The sequence below is a fragment of the Hippopotamus amphibius genome, chromosome 4 (assembly GCF_030028045.1).
Source record: "Hippopotamus amphibius kiboko isolate mHipAmp2 chromosome 4, mHipAmp2.hap2, whole genome shotgun sequence".
In the NCBI taxonomy this organism is placed as follows: domain Eukaryota; kingdom Metazoa; phylum Chordata; class Mammalia; order Artiodactyla; family Hippopotamidae; genus Hippopotamus; species Hippopotamus amphibius.
Genome location: NC_080189.1, coordinates 151,116,981 through 151,142,409, shown reverse-complemented (window position 1 = coordinate 151,142,409; position 25,429 = coordinate 151,116,981). Strand labels below are relative to the sequence as shown.

Below are 25,429 nucleotides of genomic sequence, written 5' to 3'. Positions count from 1 at the left end.
CAAATAAATTCTCTTCCAATATTTATATAATGTTGAAACTTTTCATTGAAACAACTTGGTGATATCGTATCAAAATAATGGAAATAAAGGATCTTCCCTTAAGCTATTAGAAAACCTTTGTGTCCTTTTACGTCAGAAATCTGAAGGAATAGCAGTGCTCTGGGAGGGCTCCTCTGCACAGCTGAACTGGTCCTTGCTCTCCTGGGAGCTGGGGGAAAGGCTCATGCAGGAAGGAAGCCTGAAAAGGAGGCCTTCATCAGCTGTGGTTGTCACCCATTGTCTGATATGTGTTATTACTGAATTTCAGGAGATTCATGTTAGATTTTTGTGAATCAAATAGGCCTTTGCGGAATGAGATCTTGTGAATTCAGTTCTGCCATATTTTTCTGTAGTGGAAGCCATATGTTACTTAGTCCAAGCCATATGTTACTTATTCCAAACCATATGTAGATAAGTATCTAATTTAAAAAAAAAATTTTTTTTTTTTGGTATTAGGTGCCTTGTAGGGAGGAAAATCTAAAGAACCTACGGTGGTTCTTTAGGAAAAGGATACAACATTTGCAGAGATAAGGGGAAAAATTTTAAAATGCAGACGAAAGATTCCAGTGGAGTGAGTCTCAAAAGATTTTTTTACTGGACCAGGTCTCATTTCCCAACATTGCCCTTCTTTCACATATGTGCATAGTTTGTGCTTTGAGCTCGGTGGTACCTGTCCTCTTCCTATCACATTTTAAAGTGTGGGAGGAAAGGCATATAAATGGTAAGGCTCCTTTTTAAAATTTTAAACATCTCCTGTTTCACTGTTAACATCACCACAGTTTTGCATATCTCTCAAACTGGTGGTTATGTTCAGACCCACCACATAGAGCCATGCAAATCATGCACAATAAACGCTAGGGGGCGCCACTCACCAAATGCATGCTTCTGGAGTTGGGCTGTGCAGTTTGCACACTGCCTTTCCTTATCCTGGTTTAAATGTTGAGTTTGAGAAGCCCGTATTTTGAATTTCTGCAGCAAGTAGCAGTTTTCACAGATGGCAGCCAGGAAATTATATTAAACTAAAATACATAGGTGGTATAGAGAACAATGCAATCAGAGTAAGAAAAAATGAATACTCCCTAGGTGACACAACTATGTGTTTGTCAAAATTTGTAGAACTGTGCACTAAAAAGAATGGATTTTACTGTATGTAAATTATACCTTAATGAAAAAAAAAGGTTAAGACCACCCAGATAAATATAAAAAAGTCTTAGAGCTTAATAAGCCATAATGATTATCATTCACTATTAATCCTTCCATAGGACAGAAAAAAACACTAACCAGACATTAAGGGTATAGAGAAAACTCATGAAACTAAAAAGGTAATTCCGAAATTCACTCTGAGATGAGCCAAATTACCGATAAGGCTGTTTGTGACACATCTTGACAAAAGATCAGAAAGTCAGGTTGACTTTTTCACCTGAATTGAGTAGTGAGTGACCAATTATTTTGGCATCCTGTGCATCTCAGCCTTACACAGCGTACAAGAACAGTTCTAACTAGTCCTTCTAATCGGGGATAGAAATACTCTAGTTAAGTGTTTATACCGCAAATGGCTATTCCACATGGAACCTCTGCATTGTGATTTATATAGAAGGATGTTTAAGTGGCTTGAGCATGCATGCCTGTAGCTGCATTACTCGTGACTGCGGCTGATCACAGGTGTGGTCCAGAGACCCACTTGCAGCCATACTGACCAGACCCTCCTGTGACCTGAAAGTATATATGTCAGAGTAGGGATTTGGGAATAAAAGGTTTGAGTACAAGTGTACAAATGACTGCATCTGCTTTTGTGTCATCCAATGCTCCCTATCTCCCAGGAGCATAGAATTGGAAGGCCTGGTTTTTATGGCAACAAGTATAGCTGTGAAAAGTGTAGGAAAGGCTTAATCCCTGCCCCATAATTGCACTGTCATGAAGATTAAGATAAGGCCAAAAGTCCTACTTGAGTTTAACCACAAAACAAATTGTGAGGAAAGCGTGTCTCGCCTTGCTAACATGCGGAAACTGCTGGACACCACTACCATTGCTGTTACGATAGGTTGGAATTTACAGAGAATTTTAAGTTTGGGAGTTTTCCAGCCTAGGAGTTACCACACCATCCTCCCATCACCTAGGTTTCCCTTAATTGTTCGTGGTGTCTGTGCCCAGCTTTGCTGAACATTTTCTGTGAATGTATACTGTGCTTATGTACATATATACATATACTTACTTTTTCCTAAGTTCAGGAACTTAGCCTCCAGTCATCTCAAGCTTCAGGGAAAAAAAGAAAGGTATGTACTTCACAAAGGGATTGGGGACTCCAGACTTCAGGGTTAAGGGCAGAATTGCCTGTCAGGACAAGTGTTGCAAAAGATTATGTACTTTTCTCTTAAATTAGAAAGATGTGATTTAATAAAATTTTTTTAATTTTGCAAAGTGTGAAATATTAAATACCCTACATACAGTGTACATTAACAAGACATTTTATTTTGGAACAAAGTTTAGTTTTAGGACTTCAGGACACTGTCAACTTTAAATTGGTCCCAAGATTTGGAAAGCACGTTCTTTCATAGAGCCTAATTATTGTCATTGGGCTTAAGAAAAAACAGGCTTGCTGATATTAAGAAAATTAGTATCTTAGTAAACAAAGAACTTTTGAAACACCCAGCTTTAGCAGGCATCATCTGAATAAGCATTTTCATGTAAAGATTGCTTACTTATTTGGAAAACCATACAGATTATTAACAACTTATAGATTAACATAGAAAAGACAACTAATGGGAATAGCAAGAGATGATGAAAACAAGTACACCTCTGTCAAGTTCATAGATGGCATCAAAGTCAGAATTGCCCTTTAGGTGGAATTATTTCAGTGAAATTGAATTCAAGTTCGAGGTGTTTGTGTTTCTCTTTCCTGGAGGTGGGCTCTTTTAGGCATGTCTTGTAAAGTCTGGCCAACACTCAGCAGAGTAGAACTTTTGGTGGTGCTAACTCAGTAGTTTCAGTCAGCGTGATCTTTATGGTTTTAGGAATTAATGTGCTATATACCACATTTTTCTTAAAAGATTTGGATAAATAAACATGAGCCAACATAACATTTATTTTGTATTAATAGTACATATATTAATTCAGGTTGAAACCTTTTTTCTACAGAGTATTATTTCTTTAATATTCGCATCTGATCCACAGAAATACAAACTGGAACTTTTGCTTTCATAATAGCTCATCCACTTGACATTTTTACAGACAAAGAACTACTATAAATAGGTAACATTATGCAGGCTTTTTTCTGCACCTGTCCACAAATCAGAAGGAATATTTTAAACTACGTAGAAACCGAATGCTATCAAACTGCCCCTGTATTTATATGACCATCTCCCCATACCAGACAAAATGAATCGCTCTCTCTTCAGTCTCCATGCACTCACGATGCTGCATGACTTGTGGTTCTTTGCCTTAACCCCTGTCCCAGTTTCAGTTGCTGCCGCTCCCTAGGTTGAGATCTTCGAGGGCAGGCAGCCTGTCCCTTAATCAGTGTTTGCCATGTGTCATACCCAACACATGCTGGATAAATTGCATTTAATCTAAATTTAAGTTGTTTCTTTCTGGTAAATTTTTGTAACTAAGGATTACAACAAAAATCTTTTCAAAAACGTGCCATAAAATGTACTATATATTCAAATTTTGAATTCTGTATAATAAGAAACTTCATGTTACACAATAAAACATCGTAGGAGTTTGAAACTAAAAACTCTAAACCTTAAATGAGGATGTATAAAAATGCAGAAAGGGCAGGCAGAAAAGTCCACCCCTAATATATTGAGTATCAGGTGAAATTAGAAAGCAGACTTCACACATTTGAATAAAGTTGACATTAAAAGGATATTTTCAAACAATGGGATTCTAAAGCCTAACAATTATGTTAAAAATTCTGCTGTAAATCCCCCCGCCAAAATTGCTAACAATAGAAAATAAGGCAACTTGAAGTTAGAAACTTACGGATGAAGTTAACTGGATTTTTTTGCAGAAGCCAGATTCGACTGGTGCCCTCTCACGATCCGTATTTCTAAAAGCCTTTAACAGGAAGGCTATTCACACATACTGGTGAAATAATGTAATCTCTCAGAAATAAATCAGAGTTTCTAAGACTTCATTAAATAGTAGACCAATTAAGATCACAAACTTCGTGCTGTCAAATAGATTACCTTCAAAGAAAATTATGCAGACAGCGTTTCTGAAGAACTCCATTTGTGCCGCACGCTTATTGTTCTTTGAGGTGGAGGAGGTGGCAGGGAACATAATTTCTCTTTGAACATTCTTTTGTTTTCTGCTACCTTTACTTAAATGTTACCAGGAACTATTTTTGTATCCTATAAAGTACTTTGAGAAAATGTTAAGTGAATAGCACTACACAAAATAGAGGAGGATTTTTGTATTCTCTTGTTGTAAAGCAAACTGAATAATACTCAACTCTTAAAAGGGGGAAGATAATATGCTGAAAAAGTTATCTGATAAACTAACCAGCCTTGTAAAATTATGAGTTCAAAGAGAAACTGAATCCTGGCTAATTAATAAATGTATTAATATAATTAATATAATTAATGTGGAGTTATTAAACGCCTTTTAAGTGATATTTTAATATTGTCAAATGGATGTGAATTAAATAAGAACCTGTTTACGTTCATTTAATGTCTTGCATATAAGGTCAAATTGCTTAAAATAAATACCATTAAAATAAATATTTCATGAGAAACTTCTAAGTCATCTGATTCCTAATTATTTCTATAACAAGAAAACAATTTAAACCACCTTAGAATTCACAGTAGTAGGATTTGGCCATGTAGCAGATATAATCAGATTGAGACCAATTAATTTCTGGAATCTTTTTTCAAACTAGACTCCTACTTATTTAATTCACCAGATATTCTTAATAGAAAAGATTGAGGAGAAACCACTTAAGAATGAATGCAAGTAGAATACACAATTCATCACAAAGACAATCAATTAGAATACATTCTAACCAAATATGTACCATACCACAGTGGAAAAAAAGTAGAAACCTAGGACTAGTTAGATTAAATGTTACTTTCTTAAAAAATTTTCATTACACATATTTACCTCACATGTTCTTAAAACTCCCAAATAAATATACCTAAACATTTCAAAATATTGTCAGTAACTGGTAAGTGCTATATTTTTTGCTCATTCATGAGAAATTACTAAAAATTTACAATGAAAGTATATTGGCCTGAGCCATCCTTGCAGTAAATGAAGGCAGGATTCTTCAAACCACTGTAAAATGCACCAACTTTAATCAGTTTTTTTAAATTGCTCACTTTTAAATATGTAGTTGCTGGTAGCTGTCCAAGTCCATTAGCACCACATATAGTGAATTAAAAGAATTTTTTAGGGAGGATGACTTAGCAGTCTTTTTTTTTTTTTTTTTTTTTTTTAACGTTTAAAAATTACACAATTAAAAGAAATTGATTTCTTGGGTCATGTTTTGAAAGATCCACTTTTCATCTTGCAAAGTTGAAGGATTTTGGTAGTTTCTCTCTTCCTCCCACCACCCTCACCCCCAAGGTTATAAGCATGAAGGCAGGAAAATCTAGAGGAATACAGGGAATACGTTTACACTTCAGCAAAGAGTCTTGCTAATAATATCCATCATCTGGTTCAATTCCAAAGTCAGATTAGGTTCTCCTGCCAGAGGTCTCAATATGTACTTACAGGAAGAAACAAAGATTCTATGGGACAAATTAGCACAACTTTCTATATGCAATCCATACATAATTCAGGAAGTCACCAGATCATTTGAAATCATCTAATGTACATTCTCTTCTCCAAGAATGTACAAGTACCTTTAACAAATACCTTACAACTCAAGCGAAAGCTCTTCATTACTACATCTACTTTCAGAGTGACGATGTCAGTCAATTTAGACAGTGGGGGACTGTACAATAGGAACCCTGACCTGTGAGGTAGGGAAGTGTGTTGTAGTATTATGGCCATTTCACACAAGGAAAGGTTGAAATAGAATTACTTTTTCAAAAAATATGGCAACCACTGAGATCAATGATTTAAATAACAATAAAACACAAATAAGCCCTTCTCATTGTTATACTGTTGTTTGTTTGTTTTTGTTTTTGCAAGGGATTACCTGGACTAAAAGTACTGATGAAAAAATTAATTTTCAATATCTGTGTAAAATGTTCACTGGTGTCTCTCAACATATAGGCACAACGAAGAATGTTAGCATTTAAAATAGAATGTACCTTAGTAATAACTTCACTTTCCATTCAGCTGTGTTTTTGGCTCATTCTTGGCCAAGAATGAGTACTATTTTCACTAAATTATTATGATTTCCTAGAACTTTTACTGCCAGGTTGGTTTTGAATCCACTCTCCCCTCTTTGAGGAGAGATCGATGAACACCGTCTCCAGAGATTTAATTTTGCAAGATGAATCCTGTGTTGTATGTGATAGCTTGTTACTTGGGAAGTTTGTCTTCTCCTGGATGGAAAATAATATTCCACTTTTTGTTGTTGCTGTTGTTTTCCGTTTTTAGCTTTTCAGCAGGTGATCCCATGCACAAGTGAATTTATACAGGTCTGTTTGGGGCAGAAGAAAGATGGAGAGGGAAAATGCACTCCTTGTTTCCACACCTTTGCACTTGGTAATTATTTGCCTGTTTGAAGTAATTTCTGAATGGCTTTTGTAAGGAACTCAAGCAAGACTAGAAAACCACTCATGTTTAATCAAACTATATATATATATATTTTTTTTTTTGCAGTATTTTTTTGAGGTAAGACTACTGCCTAGGAGTATAACAGCTATAAATCACACATTCACAAAAATAACTCACAGTATTCAGCATTTTAAACAACATAAAAGTGCACCGTAAGAAAAAAAAAAGTTGTTGAAAACAGAATACGATGTTGACCTATACATAGCGTTGAATTATTAAAAGGAAACCAGGCTTTGTGACATCAGAGGACGTTAAAGAGCTTACGGCATACCACAAGTGCTCAGTAAATACATCTTCCTTCTCCCAAACATTCTAATCGTCACAAACCATTTTAGCAACTCTCTGGATGTCACTTTTCATTGCACTCTGTACTAACTTCTTCCAATCCAGAAGCGGCTGCATTTCAGTGACAGGGAGGATTTTATAACTTGATTAATTCTTCAGCACTTCTGGGTTGGAATCGTACCTTTAAATTCCACAGATGCTAAATATCTCATTTGTTACCGAATAAGAAAATGCCAAAAATATGTAAAATAATTCACCATTAAGCTTTTTTTCCCCCTCCCATGATCTGGAAATTAAGTCACTGTAGAAGATTGTTTATTGTATTATCATCAGAGGCCATTTCATTAACCAGCTGTTCTATAGACAATTGGATAGCATTCTTGACAAGAGAAGAAGCTGTTTCTATTAAGAGTGTTTCATATTGTTCTGAAGTTCTACTCTCAAAACCACTATCAGTAGCAAAAACTTGCTCATTTTCAATTGAAATTAAGAATTGCTTAGGGACGTTTTTAGATTTCTTAACATCAAATTCACTGATTTCAGTGTCTGTGATGATAATAGCAATTGGCTCCATTCTTCTGCTTTCTTCTGGTTTGGATTTTTCTGCAGTGATCTCATTTTCTTGAAAATCTGATTCCTGGCTCAATTCAGTATCTTTTGGTTTACTCTCCTCAGCAACAATCTCTCTACTTTCATGGTCTTTCCAATCTAGTCCACTTTCTAGGACACTGTTTCTGGCTTCTTCCAGAATTTGTTGATCTGGGACTGCAGGTGAGGGAGGAGCATCAGGAACCAGTGGGAGCTGATGTTCTGTGTCTGAAGTTTCCAGTGGGCTTACTTGCTGAGGTTGAACGCTTTCTTTTTCCTCAAGTGTTTCAATATCTTCTTCAAGGATTAGAGTTCCTGTCTGAATAGCAGAATGTCCCGTTTCTAACTCAAGTGCTACTGAAATCACTTTCTCTCCAGAGGTTATGCTGTTGTCACAGACCTCATCACCTTCTTTCTGTGAGACAGCCTCCCTTACATCCTGAGTTGACTTGGTCTTTGTTGCCTGGTCATCTGATTGAGTCAGAGTTTTTGTATCAAAACTTTCAGCCTCTCGTTGGGCTTTGATACTGCAGTCTGAGTCTTCTATAATTTTGGAATGATTACTTCTTTTCTCCCCTTTGGAGAATTTTATGCAGGGAATCTTGAGTCTGGATTTTGCCTTTTTCTTAGAAATATTAGCATCCTCAGCATTGACTTCAGGTTGCACTTTAGCCTCAAAGGGCTTTTGCTGCTTTGAAGAATCTGACCTTTTGCTGCGTGTTACAAGGCGTTTGATGGAGGCCCAGGCCCCCCCGGGGGGCTGTGGCTGATCAGAAGCTCCTGCTTCTGGGGGACACTTCCCTGCTGCATCAGCAGCTTCAGAGCCAGCTTTGGGCTGCATTGCTTTGGCTGCTTTCTTTCTTCTCTTGAAGCAAAGCATTGATGCGTTTTCCTCCTGCCTCTCATCCTGAGGACTAACTTCTGCTGATCTCTTCTCTTCCTTGCTCTCTACTTGTATTTCAGAAACTGTGATCTCCATTTTTACATTACACTCTTTCCTTCTCTAGAAAACTATGTGCTCTCTTCCTTAGCAGCCTTTTATGACAAAAAAAAGTGGGCAAAAATATCACACTAAGTCAAATTTCTTCCAGATGTAATCACTCCTTTTGTCTTACTCCGTACAGTTGTTTTAGGTGGTTTCTCCAGTTATACAAATGCCTAGTTTCTCTATTACTTGTAATTTCTCTCTTTAATTTCTTCATGAAAGCCCTTTTACTGGATAGATTTTTGTTTTATTTAAGGATCGACCTGATAAGAGAAAAGAGAGTGGTATTTTATTTTACCATCAGCCTATTGTTTTCTATAGAGACTTTTTCAGTTGAATGCATATGATTTGACCAGGCATGTTTCCCATATAATAACTTATTAAAATGACTGGAGAATAAAAATTGGTGCTTATTTACTTTTGCCCTAATCCAGAAGATTCCAGCGTGAATTTATCTTGCTGTCTTTTCTTTGTTAAAACTTCATAATGGATTACTCTGCAAATCTGATATTATTTTATCAATTCTGGAGTTGTGCTGTCTTTATGAATTGTTTATGACTCTGAATTGCAAGTTAAGCAAAAACAATCACCACCACCACCACCAAAAAACAATGAAGAACAGGGTGACAAGCAGACTGGTGTAATTTTTATTAATGCAATAAAGAGCTCTAAAGTTGTAAAGGATCTTAGAGATTACTGGAGATTATTCAGGTCGAGCCAGATGAAGAAACTGAGCTCCAGAGTGGGCAGCTGGCTTGCTGAAAGCCACACAGTTAGATGAGGTCATAGCCAGAGTTAGAACTGAAGACTTTGACTCTCTAATGTTCTTTGCATTATACCATAAGGTTTCTGTTCTAAAAATGTATGTTCCATGAAGGAGGTGCGACTTTTCATACATGCTCTTGGGAAATTTAACAGTACTGTCATTCACCACTCAAATTTGTTTGTATAATTTTGACATTTTTTTTCTACGTATCTGCTGTTCAAACATTTTCCATAACGAGCATATTGTTGAAGGTCAGAGTGAATGATAATAATAGTTGAAATTTATTGAGCAACTCCTGTGTATTAGGAAGTGCTAAGCACGTTTACATACGTCTTTAATCCTCCCACAACATTACAGAGTAGGTGGTGATATCACCATCTACAGATGAAGAAATTGTGGCCTGGAGAGGTTAAGTAACTTGTTCTTGATTATACAGCCAGTTGATAGCAGAGCTCAGATTCAGCCCAAGATTGCCTGTTTCTGAAGCCTGCCCTCTGAAATTGGGTTTTAAGAGTTTCATCAGAAAAATGAATTGTTTGGAGATGCTAATCTACACTGGACTCGCTAGTCAAAGCATTTAAAAATTGCTTAATGGTCGTGTAACCATAATGTAGCCCATCAACTCATAACTGAACCAAGACTAGACTGAGTTCTTGCTATTTTAAAATTTAAGCTTTTGAAATTCCTTATATGTTATTTTCTTGGTTCTGGAACTAATTTGAAAGCCAAAAGTAAGTTGATAAGATATGCAATTGGCAAACTGATTAGTTACATATAAATATAAAGGTATATTTTTTAGTCAATCACAGAATGGTATGAGGGTACCACTGAACAGAGACATGAGGTGATCGCCTAACAAAAATCCTATGAATTTTAGTTGATGGATGTCCTAAAATAAGCAAAGGAACTCTTCCTTTGTACTGTTTTTATGTAAATCCTTCACTGTTGAAGGTGTATTTGGGTAGCTCTTAATTCCATGAACCACAGAAGGAATCGGAACTCTGAAAATCAGTTCATGATCTAAGTATATATTCCCTTAGGTTGAGTGTTATATACTCCATGCCTCTGACAGAAAACCAAAGTCATCCTAGAACAATGATGGAACTAAAATACGAACACTTTTACAGTGTCCCTCCTCATATGATGCTTCCATAAGCACAAGAATCACAGCTGATTATAGCTTAAGTCTCCTCACCTCTTGTGAGTTCTCAGCACCTGAGAGTTTTTATTAACGAGAGGATGCATAGCTAATAGAAATCTTGAAATTGTACCATGTGTAGGAATGTAACACTTGAAACTAACCTGGATTGCCCAAAGACAACTGCTTGAGAAACTCATTTGAATGTATATCACGATGCAGAAAGAAAACAAATACTCAAGCAAAACCTAACTGAACTGGGGAAAATGCAGTCGGTAGATACTAAAACTTTGCAAGAATATTAGACTACTAATGATTCGTCCTTAACCTGCACAAGTAGTTTTATCGCCTCGGCAATCTTAAAGTCCCTGTTGTAATTTCCTGATAGAATCACAAGTCTACTGCCACAGAAAATACCCATTCCCCTTTTCCCGTGAGCGGAGAAGCACGGAGGCAAAGAGCAGCCACTTGCTGGGGAAAGCAATGAATCTCTCCCAGCACCAGGTGTGAACGACGAAGCTTCCTCCCGGAGGAAGAAGGCGTCTCTCCCTCGGCTTGATGCGCCTTATGGCTGGAGCTAGAGCGCAGGAGAAAGTACTTAAAAAGGAAAGTGCTGGGGCGGGAACAGATAACCCAGCTTCCAGCTCTCCGCGCGATTATAATGGCCAGGAACCCCACACCCTATTTCCCCCCAGAAGGGCACAGAAGGAAAAAAGCTATGAGCAACACATGCTCCTGGGACGAGCTGTAGCGCGGAGAGGGGAGGTGGACAGAGCTGATGAGGGTCGCGCTGGCTGGAGATGTCCGCGGACAAGCGACCTTCCCGATTCTCACCCTGGCCACCTCGGGGAGCCCGGATTGCCGGCGTCTAGCGGGCACCTCCCGCCCACTCCGCCGCGCTGGCGGTCAGCGGGCCGGACGCCGGTCCGCACCCTCTCGCCCGCAACCTCCTCGCCCGCAACCTCCTCGCCCTCTTCACTCACCGCGGGCGCCGGGGTCCCTGGGCAACGCTGCCGCCGAAGTCGCGGGGGGCGCCGGCAGGGCCGGGCGCCGGGGCAAGCGGGAAGCCACGGTCGCACCCGGAGCCAAGAGCCCTCTGCAGAGGGACCGCAGCCCCGCGGCGCCCCCTCCCCAGAGCGCGGGGACGAGCAGCCTGCGGCACCAATGAGCGCGGAGGGGGCGGGCGCGAGGCGGGGCCGGGCGAGGGGCGGCGGGCGGCGGGCACGGGGGGCGGGGCGGGGTGGCATCGGGAGGTCCTCCCGAGAGCAGTTCGCCCGGCCGCCGGGGAGCAGACCTTCGCGTTCCCAGCCTGGCGCGAGTCCCCACCGCGCGACCACATCGGGGCCGCAGAGAGAGAGCTGGCAGATAGGGAGGGGACCAGGGTCGTAAGCCTCCCATTTTCTTATACGCAAAGTAGCAAAATCCAATTTTAAGTTATAGGCACTCCCATTATAAATCCCCCCACTGAATATTTAAGTCACAGCAGAAATCACATTTTAAAAGCAGGATTCAAAACTGGTCAGACTGAATCTCGTTTGGAGAGAAAATTAGGTTATATGAATGAAGAGAGAAAAAAACATCATTACGCCCAAACCCACTCCTTGGAAAGTTTTGGTTATCAAGGTTCATTGCCAAAGGCTCTCAGAGGCCCAAGACACAGACCCTTGTCTCCCTAAGTATCTACAAGGCAGGTAGAGATGATGCAACCTGTGTGTTATCCGGGTCAGAACACAGGAACCAAGCCCCATCCATCCTTCATACCTTACATATTTCCAAGAAGAAGTAGCTCACAAGTTACCCATGTCTCCCTTCTGGATATTCCTAGGTACCTGCTTAACCTTGTCCCTCTCAACCGGGGGTGCGGTGGGAACCAGTAGACAGCTTTTCTCACAATTCCAGTCCTGGTCAGAGCAAAGGGCACAGGCAGTATTTACCCTCCTGTCTGACTGGCTAGGCTGTGTATTTTCACACACTTTGAGTCTTTGAACAAGCTCCTAGCCTTAGTGAAAAGCACCATATGCATTTATTTTGCACATAATCCATTGTGTACAATGCATTAACACCAATGAAAGATGTTGCAGTGAGAGAGTGATTTGCTTTGGGCCTTAGTATTACCTACAAGGGCATTCCTGGGAACTCCAGAGATGAGGCCCTGCGGGATGCACAATTCCTGCCTCCTCTGGCCCCTCCCAGGCACACCACCCAGATGAAGAACCTATTAAAATGGAAAAAGAACTACTGAAAAGCAGTTCTTCTTTAACAGGATCATAATCTTTGAGACTAAACCTCAGTTATCCATTTTTGGATTTTTTCCAGGAATAGATTTCACCTTTGTAAGATTCTATAGCTTCCCCTGAGACTTATTAAGCAAAGATTAGGACACAATAGCAAAGCTGAATCTAAGCTGTCAAGATCTCAGAGACAAGAGCCATAGAACAGGAAAATCCATAAACATCTAATTTATAGTAGTTATAATTAAGAATTCAACTTATCTTTGTTCATTCAGCAAATACCAGTCTCTGAAGATGTCCTTTATGTCCCCAGATGGGTTACTAACCCTGCTTACTGTCAGTTTTGAACTTTAAACAAGCCAAAAGAAACCCATGCCACTCATAACCAATTGAGATGCTCTTACTTATCGAGACCCAAGTTTTCTCAAATCTAGCAGATCTGAGAGTTTGCAACAATTTCAGGCAAAAATAAGATGAGTTTATCTAGATGAAGATGGTAGAATAGCTGTCTTATTAGGAAGTAATTGGAAATGAAATAAGTGACTGGTTAAAAACAATAAAGCCCATCTTAATGACTTGTAAGATCTTATCCCACTTGCTTTTCTTAAAAAAAAAAAAAACAAAAAAAAACCAGACTACTGAGACTACGGAAAGGGACCTGAAGGGTGGTTTGAGTTGAGGTGAATTGATTTTGTATCTGAAGGGCAGATTTCCGTAAGGTATATTACATATAATTCATCTCTAACCTCCAACACACACACACACACACACACACACACACACACACACACACACACACACACACAGTACAGAACTATAAATAACTGTTCTGTGGCTCTTTAGGATATAACTAGAACGTGATGTCATACCTCAGTTTTAAAAAATGTACCCAGTACCTCATACATGAGAGAACCTTGTCATCCTTGGACTCATTTAAGTGACAGTAAGCTATTACCCATATCATTGTCTGCTACTCCATTAGTAGCTTTTCATTATGTGAGAAACAGGCTCTAAATATATCTCCACTCTGATGAGAAATTATCCTACCCATAGTTTGTCTTAACATCACCAGATACAGTGTGCCAATAAAATTGCTTGTTTGTTTATCTGATCTCTACTGATCATACGATTTCTCCCATACTGGTCCCTACGCACCCACAGCCTGGGCCTGTCGTTTATCTCTACGTATCTCTACCCAAAGGTCAGCTCCCACTCTGAGGCTAGAAATCCCTCTGTGCAATCCCACTGCTAGGAGTTTATCCTACACATGCTTCTACACAAGTTGCAAAGATACATATGATATGGGAATATTCACCGGGACATCATTTGTAATAGCAAAAATCACAGAACGGTTAAGTGTCCATCAAAAGGACTGTTTAAATACTTCAGCCATAAGAAACAAGATGAATCCCAAACTGCTGATGGAGCAAGACCTCCTAGGTATATTGCCAAGTGGAAAAAGCAAATTGTACCATTTACATTTTGACTGAATGCATATTTTACTTCTAGGAAAATTCTTGCATTAGTGATGGTCCATTCATTCCAATTTAGCTTATTTATTGTATTAGGGCTTTGTTTGTAATTTTTGCCTTATAAACCTCCCCTTACCATCTCCCACCAACTGCGTTTATTACATCTATCAATATTAACGATTTATACCCACAAGGCAGAGACTTCCCTGGTGGTCCAGTGATTAAGACTCCGGGCTTCCAATGCAGGGGGTGCAGCCAGGGAACTAAGATCCCACTTGCCGCCAGGTGCGGCCAAACAATTTTAAAAATTAAATAAATAAACCCACATGCTTATTGGTGATATGAGGAAGCCTAAATTTTTTTTTAATTTTTTTTTTAAATTTACTTATTTATTTTATTGGTTGTGTTGGGTCTTTTTTTGCTGTGCGCGGGCTTTCTTTAGTTGCGGTGAGTGAGGGCTACTCTTTGTCGTGGTGCGCGGGCCCCTCATTGCCGTGGTTTCCCTTGTTGCGGAGCACGGGCTCCAGGTGCGTGGGCTTCAGGGCTTCAGTAGTTGCAGGACATGGGCTCAATAGTTGTGGCTCACGGGCTCTAAAGCGCAGGCTCAATAGTTGTGGCGCACGGGCTTAGTTGCTCCGAGGCACGTGGGATCTTCCTGGAGCAGGGATCGAACCCGTGTCCCCTGCACTGGCAGGCGGATTCTTAACCACTGCGCCACTTAGGAAGCCCAAAAGCCTAAATTCTTTAAGATGATCTTTTAAGTCACCACGTCTGACAACAGACTGCTTTCTTCCCCTGTTTACAAACTGAATTTTCAGCAAGTCCCATTCCAGATGGAGTTTTATAGGACATGTAAGAAAACACTAGAGGGACTTTCCTGGTCGTGGAACAACTAAGCCCATGCACCACAACTACTGAGCCTGCACTCTAGAGCCCAAGAGCCACAACTACTGAGCCCTCGTGCCATAACTACTGAAGCCCATGCGTCTAGAGCCCGTGCTCTGCAACAAGAGAAGCCACCACAATGAGAAGCCCATGCACCTCAAGAAAGAGTAGCCCCTGCACCACAACCAGAGAACGCCTACATGCAGCAACAAAGACCCAACACAGCCAAAAATAAGCAAATAAATAAATAAATTGCAGCAAGATCTTAAAACAAAAACCAAAACAAAACCCAAAAATAACCCCAACACTAGAAACAGTGAACTCTGTGGAGACAGGGCCCAAGTGATGCTTTGGAACAGGAACTGACATCATCGCTGTGTACAATGTGCCAGGCAGTGTGCAAAGCGTGGTGGGGCTGGGGCTGTGTGCTCACTGACCCCTTTGCCACATGCCCTCTGAAGCACTGCTATCACTTCTTTAGACTGGGAAACTGACAGTATTACAATCACACCTAGGGGATTAAAAATAATAAAATCAAGGACATCAGGAAAAATACTGCTCTGCCAATGCCAGCAGTGTGTAGCACTGGCACCAGCAGGGATGCAACATCTTCTGGAAGGATCCAACACAGGAAGAAAAAGGGGGAAAGGGAGGAAAAATGGGAGACGAAGAACAGAGATAGAAGATAAAGAACAAGAAGAGAAGGGAAAACACTTGAGGGAAAAAAACATCTTGCAGGGAGGGACAGAGAGCTCAGGCACAGGGTAGAAGCTCAATAAATATTTGCTTGGGGGCTTCCTAGGTGGCGCAGTGGTTAAGAATCCGCCTGCCAATGCAGAGGTCACGGGTTTGATACCAGCTTCAGGAAGATCCCACATGCCGCGGAGCAACTAAGCCCGTGTGCCAAAAAAAAAAAAAATATTTGCTTGGGGGGGACTCGAGGGAGGGTGGGGGGGAGTCAACGGAGGGAGGGAATACGGGGATATGTGTATAAAAACAGATGATTGAACTTGGTGTACCCCCCCAAAAATAATAAATAAATAAATAAAATTAAAAATATATATATTTGCTGAACCAACAGAGCAGAAAGAGCTACCCTACAGTGAATGCTGTATGACCGCCCTTCCTGAGGACCTTAAAAATGAATGGTGCTAAAGCTGTGACAGAAATGGTAGTTCTGGGGGTGAAGGGGAAACTGAGACGAAGCGAGAGAGTAGCACAGACATATATATACTACCAAGTGTAAAATAGTCAGTGGGAAGTTGTTGTATAACAAAGGGAGTCCAACTCGAGGATGGAAGATGCCTTAGAGGACTGGGGCGGGGAGGGTGGGGGGGACTCGAGGGGGGGGAGTCAAGGAAGGGAGGGAATACGGGGATATGTGTATAAAAACAGATGATTGAACCTGGTGTACCCCCAAAAAAATAAAAAAAAAAAATAAATAAAAAAAAAAAGAAATGGTAGTTCTAAGGAAGTTCAGAACAAAAACCTGTATAAGCAATACTTTCTCGGGGTAAAAAAAAATGAACAATACAGATAAGTTATGAAAAAGGCACATCTTCCAGACTCTACTTCTCCCTCAGCCCTCTCAGGAGGTCTCCTGATTACGTGTCCTCCCAGAAGCACACAAGCACACACCTTTCCCCCTTTAATCACAACGCATCATACAGTACAACACTACACCTTGCTTCTCCCATCCCAGGGGTCTCCTGGATCACGTGGGACAGCAGAGCTGGGGCAGCACAGTCTGTTAATGCTACAATTTATATTTGAACACCGAGATGGCAAAATTATTTACTTTTATTATATGAATTCAGTAAAGTAATTAGACATGTGAATGATTTGTATTGATTTATACACGATGATGGGAATTAAGATTGAAGAAAGGCTTCTGGGGAAACTCCCACTACTTATTTCAGAAGACTTTTGGGGCAGCGACTGACTTCTCTCGACTTCCCCACACTTCCCGAAGGAGGCCTGAATAAACACCGGCCAAACTTTCAAAGTCCGTGCTTCTTGAAGATGGAGAATCTGTAAGGGAAAGGAAACAAGAAATAAGCAGTTTTCTCTAAGTGCTGAGACATCTCCTCTTCCCCTCCACACTGCACCATCACCATCTCGCATTGCCAAAGTTGTTAATATTTACCTCCTCTCCCACTGCCAGCTCTTCTGGGGTCTGTCCATAGACGTGAAAACCATGCACAGCATTTACATTATGGCTGTGTGAATACTGTTCAAGGGCAGACCAGGCGTGAGCCAGGATGACATTTCTGTGTGCCCCGCCCAGAATCGAGCACACGGTCTCTCTGCTGTGTAAGCCGAGTTGCTTCTGTGAGCAACCATCCTTACAGTTGCCTAGATGATGGCCACGGTTTGCTTCCACCTGGACCTTTACATTCTTAAACAATGTGAGAGCTTTTCTTTTGCATAATTATTACCCTTTTGACACCCTTGTCTTTCCAGCTCTCTCTAGTCTTTCTCAATTCCTCCCTCCTCCTGTTCTACGTAGGATTTGTAACTCTGGGTCACTAGCATTTGTCAGGATTTCCCTTCTTGACAGTCCAGATCAGGATTTGGTTTCCTGAAAACCAGGTTTCCTTTTTCTTGGTTTGGTCCTCATTTTGCTGGAGTACACTGCTGAATCCCTTCCTAGGAAGAGATGTGGGAGTGGCAAATCTCTGTACGTGTCTGAAAACATCTGGATAGATTTGGTGGGGTGTAAATACAGGTTGGAAAGTCATCTTTCCCTGTGAACTTCACTTAAGACCCCAAGAACTCCTGGACTGGTCCTGCTTCCTTCTCTTTTTTACTTTCTGGGACATTTACTCACTCTTGTCTGCTGTCTATTCAGAGCATGCAGACCTTCAGCTGCTCCTGCCCTCCACTGCGCCATCACTCCAAGCCCAGAGCTTCCTGGGGCTCCACAGAGGGGGTCTAACCTCCACTGGGGCCCCTCCATACTTCACTGGATGGCGCCTTTCCCCCCTACGCTGCCCAACTGTGATGAACCCTGCTCTTCTTCCAAAAATGTATTGAAATGTAAGTATTTCATTCATTGGTTACTGCCAACCCTCACTACTGCCCCCTCTCCTCTCAATGATGTCTGGAAAGAAATCTTTTGAAAGCATTAAATTTGTATTTTCATAGCTTTAGCTGGAGTCCTATAATTCATAAATATGCCTCATAAGGAAAAAAGCAAAACTTTCACCAGTAACAACTTACCTGTTTAGAACAGCCCATTCACCTGCTCAGTTTCAGGGTCCAAATCAATATCATAGAAACAGGGCCGGGTAGGAAGTCCAGGCATGGTGCTCATCTAGGAGACGCAAAACAGCATTAAAAACAAATTTAACGTGATCTTTGTCTTCACCTTCCCTTCAGCTAGAAAGCTCAAGGCACAAAGACAGAATACTATATTATAGTTGACCATAAAATGGCACTCTTCATGTTACATATAAAAAACCAAGTCACTGATCCTGTTGTGATCTCAGAGAGAAACCCTTGAGTCCTCCGGCAAACCAAATGCCAGGCTTCCCTATGGGCTCCCACACAAACAGCTGCAACAAGAGATCTGAGGTGTCCCCACCTTTGTCCCACAATGGCAGGTGCTGGGGAGGCTGAGGAGTCAGTTATTCACCCCCTTGGTTCTCAAGACCTCACAAAACCAAAAGGAGGTGCAGGGTCTGTCTCCTGTTTAATTTTATTTTAATGAGTCTTGCGTAAATACCCATATTATTTTTGCTTCAGCAACACAACATTAGGAATCAGTATCCTTTAACTTGGGCCAAGACGTTTCTGTACATAAACTAGATGGTTTTACAATCACTGTTCTTACTGGTCGGATTTGGCCTTCTAAACCTGAACTTGCAATGCTCATGGATTTTATTTACACTTGTTTCTTTTTCTTAAGAGTTGGCTTTGACAAACATCTACTTAGATGTAAACCTACAACGCTTGTAGGTGAAAACTCAGTATGTTTTAACCTGTAACAATGTCTTTTATAACGAATACATACCTATAAGTTTCAAATCGGATCTAGACAGGAAAAGCGTTTAACTGGAACTTCTACAACTATAAAAATGTCATAGAAAAGGATGAGTCACAAAACACACTTTATAAAAAACCTGATTCTGACACCTGAGTGCCAATCAATACTGCCTAGAGCAGACTATAGGGAGCTGACATCAGTCTTTATTCTCAAATTCTGTAAGAGATAAGAACTGCTGAGTGTGGGGACAAGGAGGAAAAAGGAAGGGACTGGTCCTTCGCCTAGCACAAGAGCCTGAAGATGACATTATCAAGATGGACAGGTGCCCACTGATGTAGACACGCGTGTACACGTTGGCAGAAAATTCTGAAGATGATCCCCAAAATAGTGATTGGTTGGATTACCAGTACTACTCTTTCCCAAAGAGGACTTTTTTTCCTTTAAACATTGGTCATACTCATAATCAGAAAATGTTTTTAAATGAAAAGGCTATGTGTACATACATATAGGAACTTAGATATAAAACTCCAAAAAGAAGCCACCATATCTTGAATTAGTAGGTAAAATGCTCGAATCCTCTGAACTCTGTTCAGGCCCCAACAGCAATTAGAAATCGTGAAGAACAGTAACTGTTAAGCCATCTAGATTATGTGCGGAAATGTCTTGGTCTGGTGGGCTTCTGATATGAGGGTTTCTTCTAGATGAGAAAGACTGGAGCTGGGCAGGCTGTGTTTCTCTCTGAACTGCAGTTTTGCTTTCATCTCTACAGGCACCCCTCTGCACGCACACATCAAAAGCGACAATACTGCTCCTTCAGCTGCCAGCTGCTGATAATTTCTCCAGAAACAACACAATATTCAATCCTGCAGTATTCAAGGTGCTGGGTTTCAAATGGTTTAACGTTCCTATTGAAAGGGAATTTCTACAAACCCCAAGCACTGATGAACGTCATAGCAGAGCGATGCCTCCTGCCTCCGGAGGGGCTGAGGGGCACTGGTTTGCAGGCCCCTATCTGACCACCACTGTGGTGAGATGATACTGCCCCACAGAAAGCTCAGAGGAGCAGGGCTCACAGCTTTAGTAACTTGCCCAAGGTCAAAACCAGCAGTGGTGAAAGTGGATTCGGCTTTAATGTTCTGTACTTTCGACTATAATACTGCCTCTTACTGCTTTCTTACTACACTGAAAGAAGCTCCAAAAGGAGATCTCTTGGTTTCTTTTACTTGTGTATTGGCTTAGTTCACTATTTTGATCCTGTATTGCAGGTAAGAACAACCTGCAGATGGAGGACACTGAGTAGATCTATGGGGGAAACCTGGGCATAGGATCAGTGCAGACTCTGGGCCAAAGTTAGTCCAGACTGCAATTATGTCCTTATGCTTTCCTCTCCCTCCCTATTAGCAATTTTCCTCCTTAAACATGCGTGAAGCCTATAAGGTAAGAAAAGATTTGATAATTAATTTATCTCAAAGTGTAAATAAATCACCTCACCTTTCATATCTACGGGGTTCATTCAAACTTTAAGGGGGAAATTCTTTACTCAAAAATGATGACTTCCCTGAATTTCAGGCATAAACTCCAGGCCTGTGGAGAAGACCTGGAAGGTGTAGAGCATCAACGGGGCTGTTGGGAGGACTGAGTTAGTCTGTGAAAGGTTCCCCCAAAAGTCCGTTGTGATTCTACAGAAGCACCACCACAGCCTATGATTTAGGCCCATCCTGGATTCAGTCAAGGTCATGCTGCCACTGGGAAACAGAATTATTATTCAGTACATGCAGTCATGGCATCATCCTTGAACTGAGACCAACATGGTCCACAGCGAGACGATTCACTGTAACAGGCCCGACTCCAGCGTTCTCCTCAGCAATGAACTCTGCCAATTCGGCATTGTGTGATGGCTTCAGTAATCAATTTAAGAAGCACAGGTGAAGAGGCGGCCCTCTCTGCTCACAGCACTCACCGTTCCCACCAGGGGGTACAGAAAGCCAGCCCCGACGCTGGCGCGGATGTCACGGATGGGGAGGATGAAGCCAGTGGGCACGCCTTTTTGTTCTGGGTTGTGAGACAAGGATAAGTGTGTCTTGGCCATGCAGATGGGCAGATTCCCAAAGCCCTGGGGAAAGACGGGAACAGAAGTGGGACGAATGAAAGGCTGGCAACGCAATGAAGAACATCCGGGCACTGTGCTGATTAGGCTCCTGCAATTTATTTAAAACATCCAACTCCCTTTATATCCATCTCTACGTCACTGCTCTCCTCCAGCTTAGTTATTATAGATTAAAAAAAAAAAAGTCTTTTGTTGGGTGAAGGAGGTAAGCACTCACAACCATATCCCCAAGTGAATACGCCACTTTCATCTCTATAACCAATAGCTTGGAGAAGACATGAAGATACAACTAAAGGCTCTAAATAAAGACATTCCAGATTTCCTCATGGCTTTCCCACACTCATATACCACCTCTGGGTGGATAAAGAACGTGGGAACAGACCACTCAATCCATGCTCAGTATCTAAGAGGGCAGAAGGCTGACGCCCAGAGAACAGAAGCAGTGCCCGGCGGGGCTGCGAGAATGCAGGCATTCTGACTCCAAGGCCTGCTGTATAAAGAGCTAGAAGAACAAACCAAACAAACATCTACCTGCTTTGTGTAGACTTCAGCTTTGTGCTGTGCTTCGGGGAGCAATTCAATGTCATCTGCCCCATAGATCTTCTGCGCAATGATCCGGATTTTATCCTCAACTGGGAGCTAACAGACAGGAAAGAGAGGGGAGACCATGACTAGACATCCATGAGGACACGAACCTTCACTTATGGCCAGGTTCCAGGTCAGAGTCCCCAAGAGGGCCAGAGATGTTTTTATATACACACTCGAATAGGCACATAGTGTGAGGTTTATTGTATTAGAATATGTATATATATATATATTTTATTTTACTCAAGCTGCAGATTTTGTAAGTGGAAAATGTCCCGAAGGTGTTAAGTTACTGTGTGTGTGTGTTTGTATGCCTGCGTGGGTATTTAAGACCTCACTAGGTACATCATAAACAATACTGCTGACTACTCAAGAATAACCGTTTCTTCATAAATAAAAACTAATGCTCCAATACTGAAGATCAGTCTCCTGTCAAAGCAGACCTGAGATACTGTTTACCAACTGAGACAACCGATATGTGTTCACAGAACCCCTGGTGTGTACAGGAGAGGCAGATGCTATCTTTAACACGACATACTGACTGTTGTTTCTAAGTAATCGCTGTTACTTAGAAATAGTTATAAAAACGAACTCATCTACATATTTAAACAACCTAGTGACTTATACGATCAACATGCAATGGGTGCGGTGGGAAAGGATATGTTTTCTGTGGCACCTGTGCAAACAGTGCAGTGGATGAAGCCAGTGGTCCAACCAACTAGTGACCTCTAGGTCTGTCGAGGAAGCCCAGGGCTGCTTCCCCCAGGTCAAAGCTTTCGGAAGTGGGGCCTGGCCTCTTAAATGCTGCTGCAGCCTAGCTCAAGGCACTAGGATTCACAGCAAAGAGCACAGGGAGAAACTGCCCAAAGGAAACGGGAAGGACAGCTACTCAGGTAGCCTGGGGGAGCAAATCACTGAAATTAGGCACTTTCTGACTCTATGCTCCCTAGCAACTAAGGCTAAGAGAACACACGGGGTGAGTTTTGTTTTTTGAAAGGAATAATTATCTTAAATAATGTAAATAAACATTTTCTTTTGAACTAGACAGTGATCATTTATGAAGGGGCTTTGTATAACAGATTTGAATAAAGTGACTATTCAATTACGGCTTTATAAAGATCCCATAGAGATTACTTTTGTATGCCTCTCATAATTGGAGCTCTATAAATGCCAAGGCACATTCAGAACTTCTGAAGCAAAAGTACTTTCGTTGAGGAGTGATTTAAGACCAACAGATGCTTAAGACAAAAACTGGCAGCCTCCTGTGTGTCAGAACAGAGAAAAGTTCCAAGTAGAAAGGGGTTATAAAGTCCTCCTTACCCCCCTTCTTCCAGGCCTCCTGCTTGCCTTCAAGGACTGGGGTGCCTAACTCAGGCACTGGGGATGGGGGCTTAGAGAGGGTGCCTAAAAATGCTTTGTATTTGTGTGCAAATTTGTGTTTACGGCATTTCCTAAAAAGATGGTTGGCTGAACAGATTTTCCAACCAGTCTATAAAACCCAAAGCTCAATATGAAAATATCCATGTCAACAGAAGAATGTTGATTAATTGTAACTAAGATACAATATTAGTTATATAATATAGTGTATTATACCTGCACGGGGCAAAGAAAACAAGAGATTGGTAAAATTCAAAATAGGGTTTCTTCTTTCTACTTTTTTATGGCTATTTTTGAAAGTCTCTGATCATCTTCTAAAAACCAAGCCAAAAAGCAGCCTAGATAATACAAGCAGAACTAGCTTCAACATCCATCCCATGTTCTAACATCCATCCCATGTTCCTAACCAAGTTTCCAGTTGTTGTGGGCATACTACTTAGTGTCCAATCACATCCTGAAATACAAAGAACCGAAAACAAAATACAATATTTTTGTGAACTAACTTTATCGTATCCCAGAATAAGCAGTGCTTCTGCCTGAGCCAGACATACTGTAATTTACTCAGTGATGGAAAGAATGCTGAAGCCTGCCGAGGTGCTTTGGTTTTGCACCTGAGTGCTTCTCTGAACTAGAGGCAGGCCTGTACCAGGAAGTGCACTTAGGACTGACCATACCGCTTTCCCCTGTATTGGGGAAGACGTTTGTGAGCTTGATGCAGCCCCTGGCCGATTTGCCATAACTCTTGCTTCTATATGTAACCCTTTCTCCTGCAAGCAAAGGGACTGTACTGTGAGCCTTTTCAAAAGTCAGGATGTGAGCCAACCTCCCGGGGCACTCTCCACACGCCCTCCTGGGTCAGTCAGCAGCAACACGCGTTGATAAGAAAGCTGTCTGGAGTTGAGAGTCCAGGCTGTGGTCGTGTAGCTCATGTAGATGGCAATCAAACCCACAGGGTGAAGCTGCTAAACACGGCTCTAGACAGAAGCAGCCACGCAGAAACTTCGTTGTGCTTTTTGGTTTTTTACATACAGCAGGTAACCCACCTTGAGGTCATAGAGGAGCTGGAAGCTGCTGGGTGCCTGAGCTGCCCTCTGGACGGCCTGAGCCAGCGTCAGGGCACCCTTGCCCCCTTCTGCCCAGTGAGTGCACTTCACGGCATCAAAAGCCCCATGTTCTCTGGCGAGGCGGCTGACGAGGTCCAGCTCGGCCTCCGTATCTGTCCTGTAAAGGCAGTGCTTTGTGTTAAAGCAATGATGATGGCTGGAGAGGACAGAATCTGTCGTGTTTTTGCCATTAAAACCCATGTGAATTACCCACTGATAAACGGACACTAGTAATACTGCCTGGGTTTGAACTTTGGCTCCACAATTGACTAGCTGGGTGACGTTCAACCAGCTACTTAAATTTTATGTGCCTTGGTGTCCACATGGGTAACATGGGTATAATCATAGCACTTATTTCACTGGGATGTCACGAGGCCTAGATGGTAAATACATGCAAAGTACTTAAAACATTCTAGGCACATCATAAGGAATCGATAAATACTAGCTTTTCAAAACTTTTGCTTCCTGTTTTGCTGTGGGTAGACCATCAGAACAAGACCAAAACCAGCATTACAATAACTAAACAACCCACACAAGCTCTCTTACAGGAACACTTCCAGCTCAATACGTTTAACAAATTGTCAAGACAACATCCCACCAGACCTGGTGAACTAATGGAATTCTGTAGGGCTATGACCTTCTCTTAGCAGAAAAGGCCTTTAGAGACCAAAAAGAACAGTTAACTTCGGCCTGTGTGTTACCCACTTCACCTGGTGGAGAGGGGCACCCACAGGAGCCAAGCCTGACTCCGGACCCTCAACGGACTGGGTGACGAGTCTGTTGTGACATGTGCGGTGCCTGTCACACGGCAGGCTCTCATCAACAGCGCCCAACGCACAGGCTTAATAACCAACAGCAGTAACTGAAGAACAGAACAAAGCTAAAAGCAGGGCTGCACAATCAGCTCCAGGAGAGGTCTGCTGGCCATTTTCCACGGTCCCCCTCAGTTCTTACACTTTGTACGTACTTGAAGGCATTCACAGCCACGACCACTGGAACTCCAAACATTCTGGCATTTTCAATTTGTTTCTTCAAGTTACTAAAGCCTTTTTCAACCAGCTCCAGGTTCTGCAGAAACAACAGCAGAAGGTCTGTAAGGTCAGAGAGCAGAACTGAAAATAGTTTCAGGTTCTTCTTAAAAGAGAAGCTGT

The 25,429-nt window shown here is 41.6% G+C and overlaps 3 protein-coding genes across 9 annotated transcripts in view; 1 reads left to right on the top strand and 2 right to left on the bottom strand.

The window, feature by feature from the left end:
• The window catches only part of ZBTB25 (zinc finger and BTB domain containing 25), a 47,353-nt gene extending 26,285 nt beyond the window's left edge, over positions 1-21,068 (top strand). For 3 of the 4 annotated variants that reach the window (XM_057731359.1, XM_057731358.1, XM_057731361.1), the window contains 2 exons: positions 17,970-18,157; positions 19,876-21,068. In XM_057731359.1, coding sequence (XP_057587342.1) covers positions 17,970-18,157; positions 19,876-19,937 — 250 coding nt within the window. In that variant the 3' untranslated portion in view covers positions 19,938-21,068. Of the gene's footprint in view, positions 1-136; positions 586-17,969; positions 18,158-19,875 lie in introns of those variants that run through there. The other variant, XM_057731360.1, reaches the window with a different exon arrangement.
• On the bottom strand, positions 7,352-11,602 carry AKAP5 (A-kinase anchoring protein 5). Its single transcript, XM_057731362.1, has 2 exons — positions 11,514-11,602; positions 7,352-8,889 (listed from the first exon to the last, which is right to left on the bottom strand). Exon 2 carries the CDS (start codon positions 8,618-8,620, stop codon positions 7,352-7,354), a length of 1,269 nt encoding a protein of 422 aa, XP_057587345.1. The 5' UTR covers positions 8,621-8,889; positions 11,514-11,602.
• The window catches only part of MTHFD1 (methylenetetrahydrofolate dehydrogenase, cyclohydrolase and formyltetrahydrofolate synthetase 1), a 60,792-nt gene continuing 52,265 nt past the window's right edge, over positions 16,903-25,429 (bottom strand). For all 4 annotated transcript variants that reach the window (XM_057731350.1, XM_057731352.1, XM_057731351.1 and 1 more), the window contains 6 exons: positions 25,246-25,346; positions 24,219-24,396; positions 21,745-21,852; positions 21,067-21,219; positions 18,341-18,434; positions 16,903-17,149 (listed from right to left, as the gene is read on the bottom strand). In XM_057731350.1, the coding sequence (XP_057587333.1) occupies positions 18,345-18,434; positions 21,067-21,219; positions 21,745-21,852; positions 24,219-24,396; positions 25,246-25,346 (630 nt within the window). In that variant the 3' untranslated portion in view covers positions 16,903-17,149; positions 18,341-18,344. The remainder of the gene's footprint in view (positions 17,150-18,340; positions 18,435-21,066; positions 21,220-21,744; positions 21,853-24,218; positions 24,397-25,245; positions 25,347-25,429) is intronic.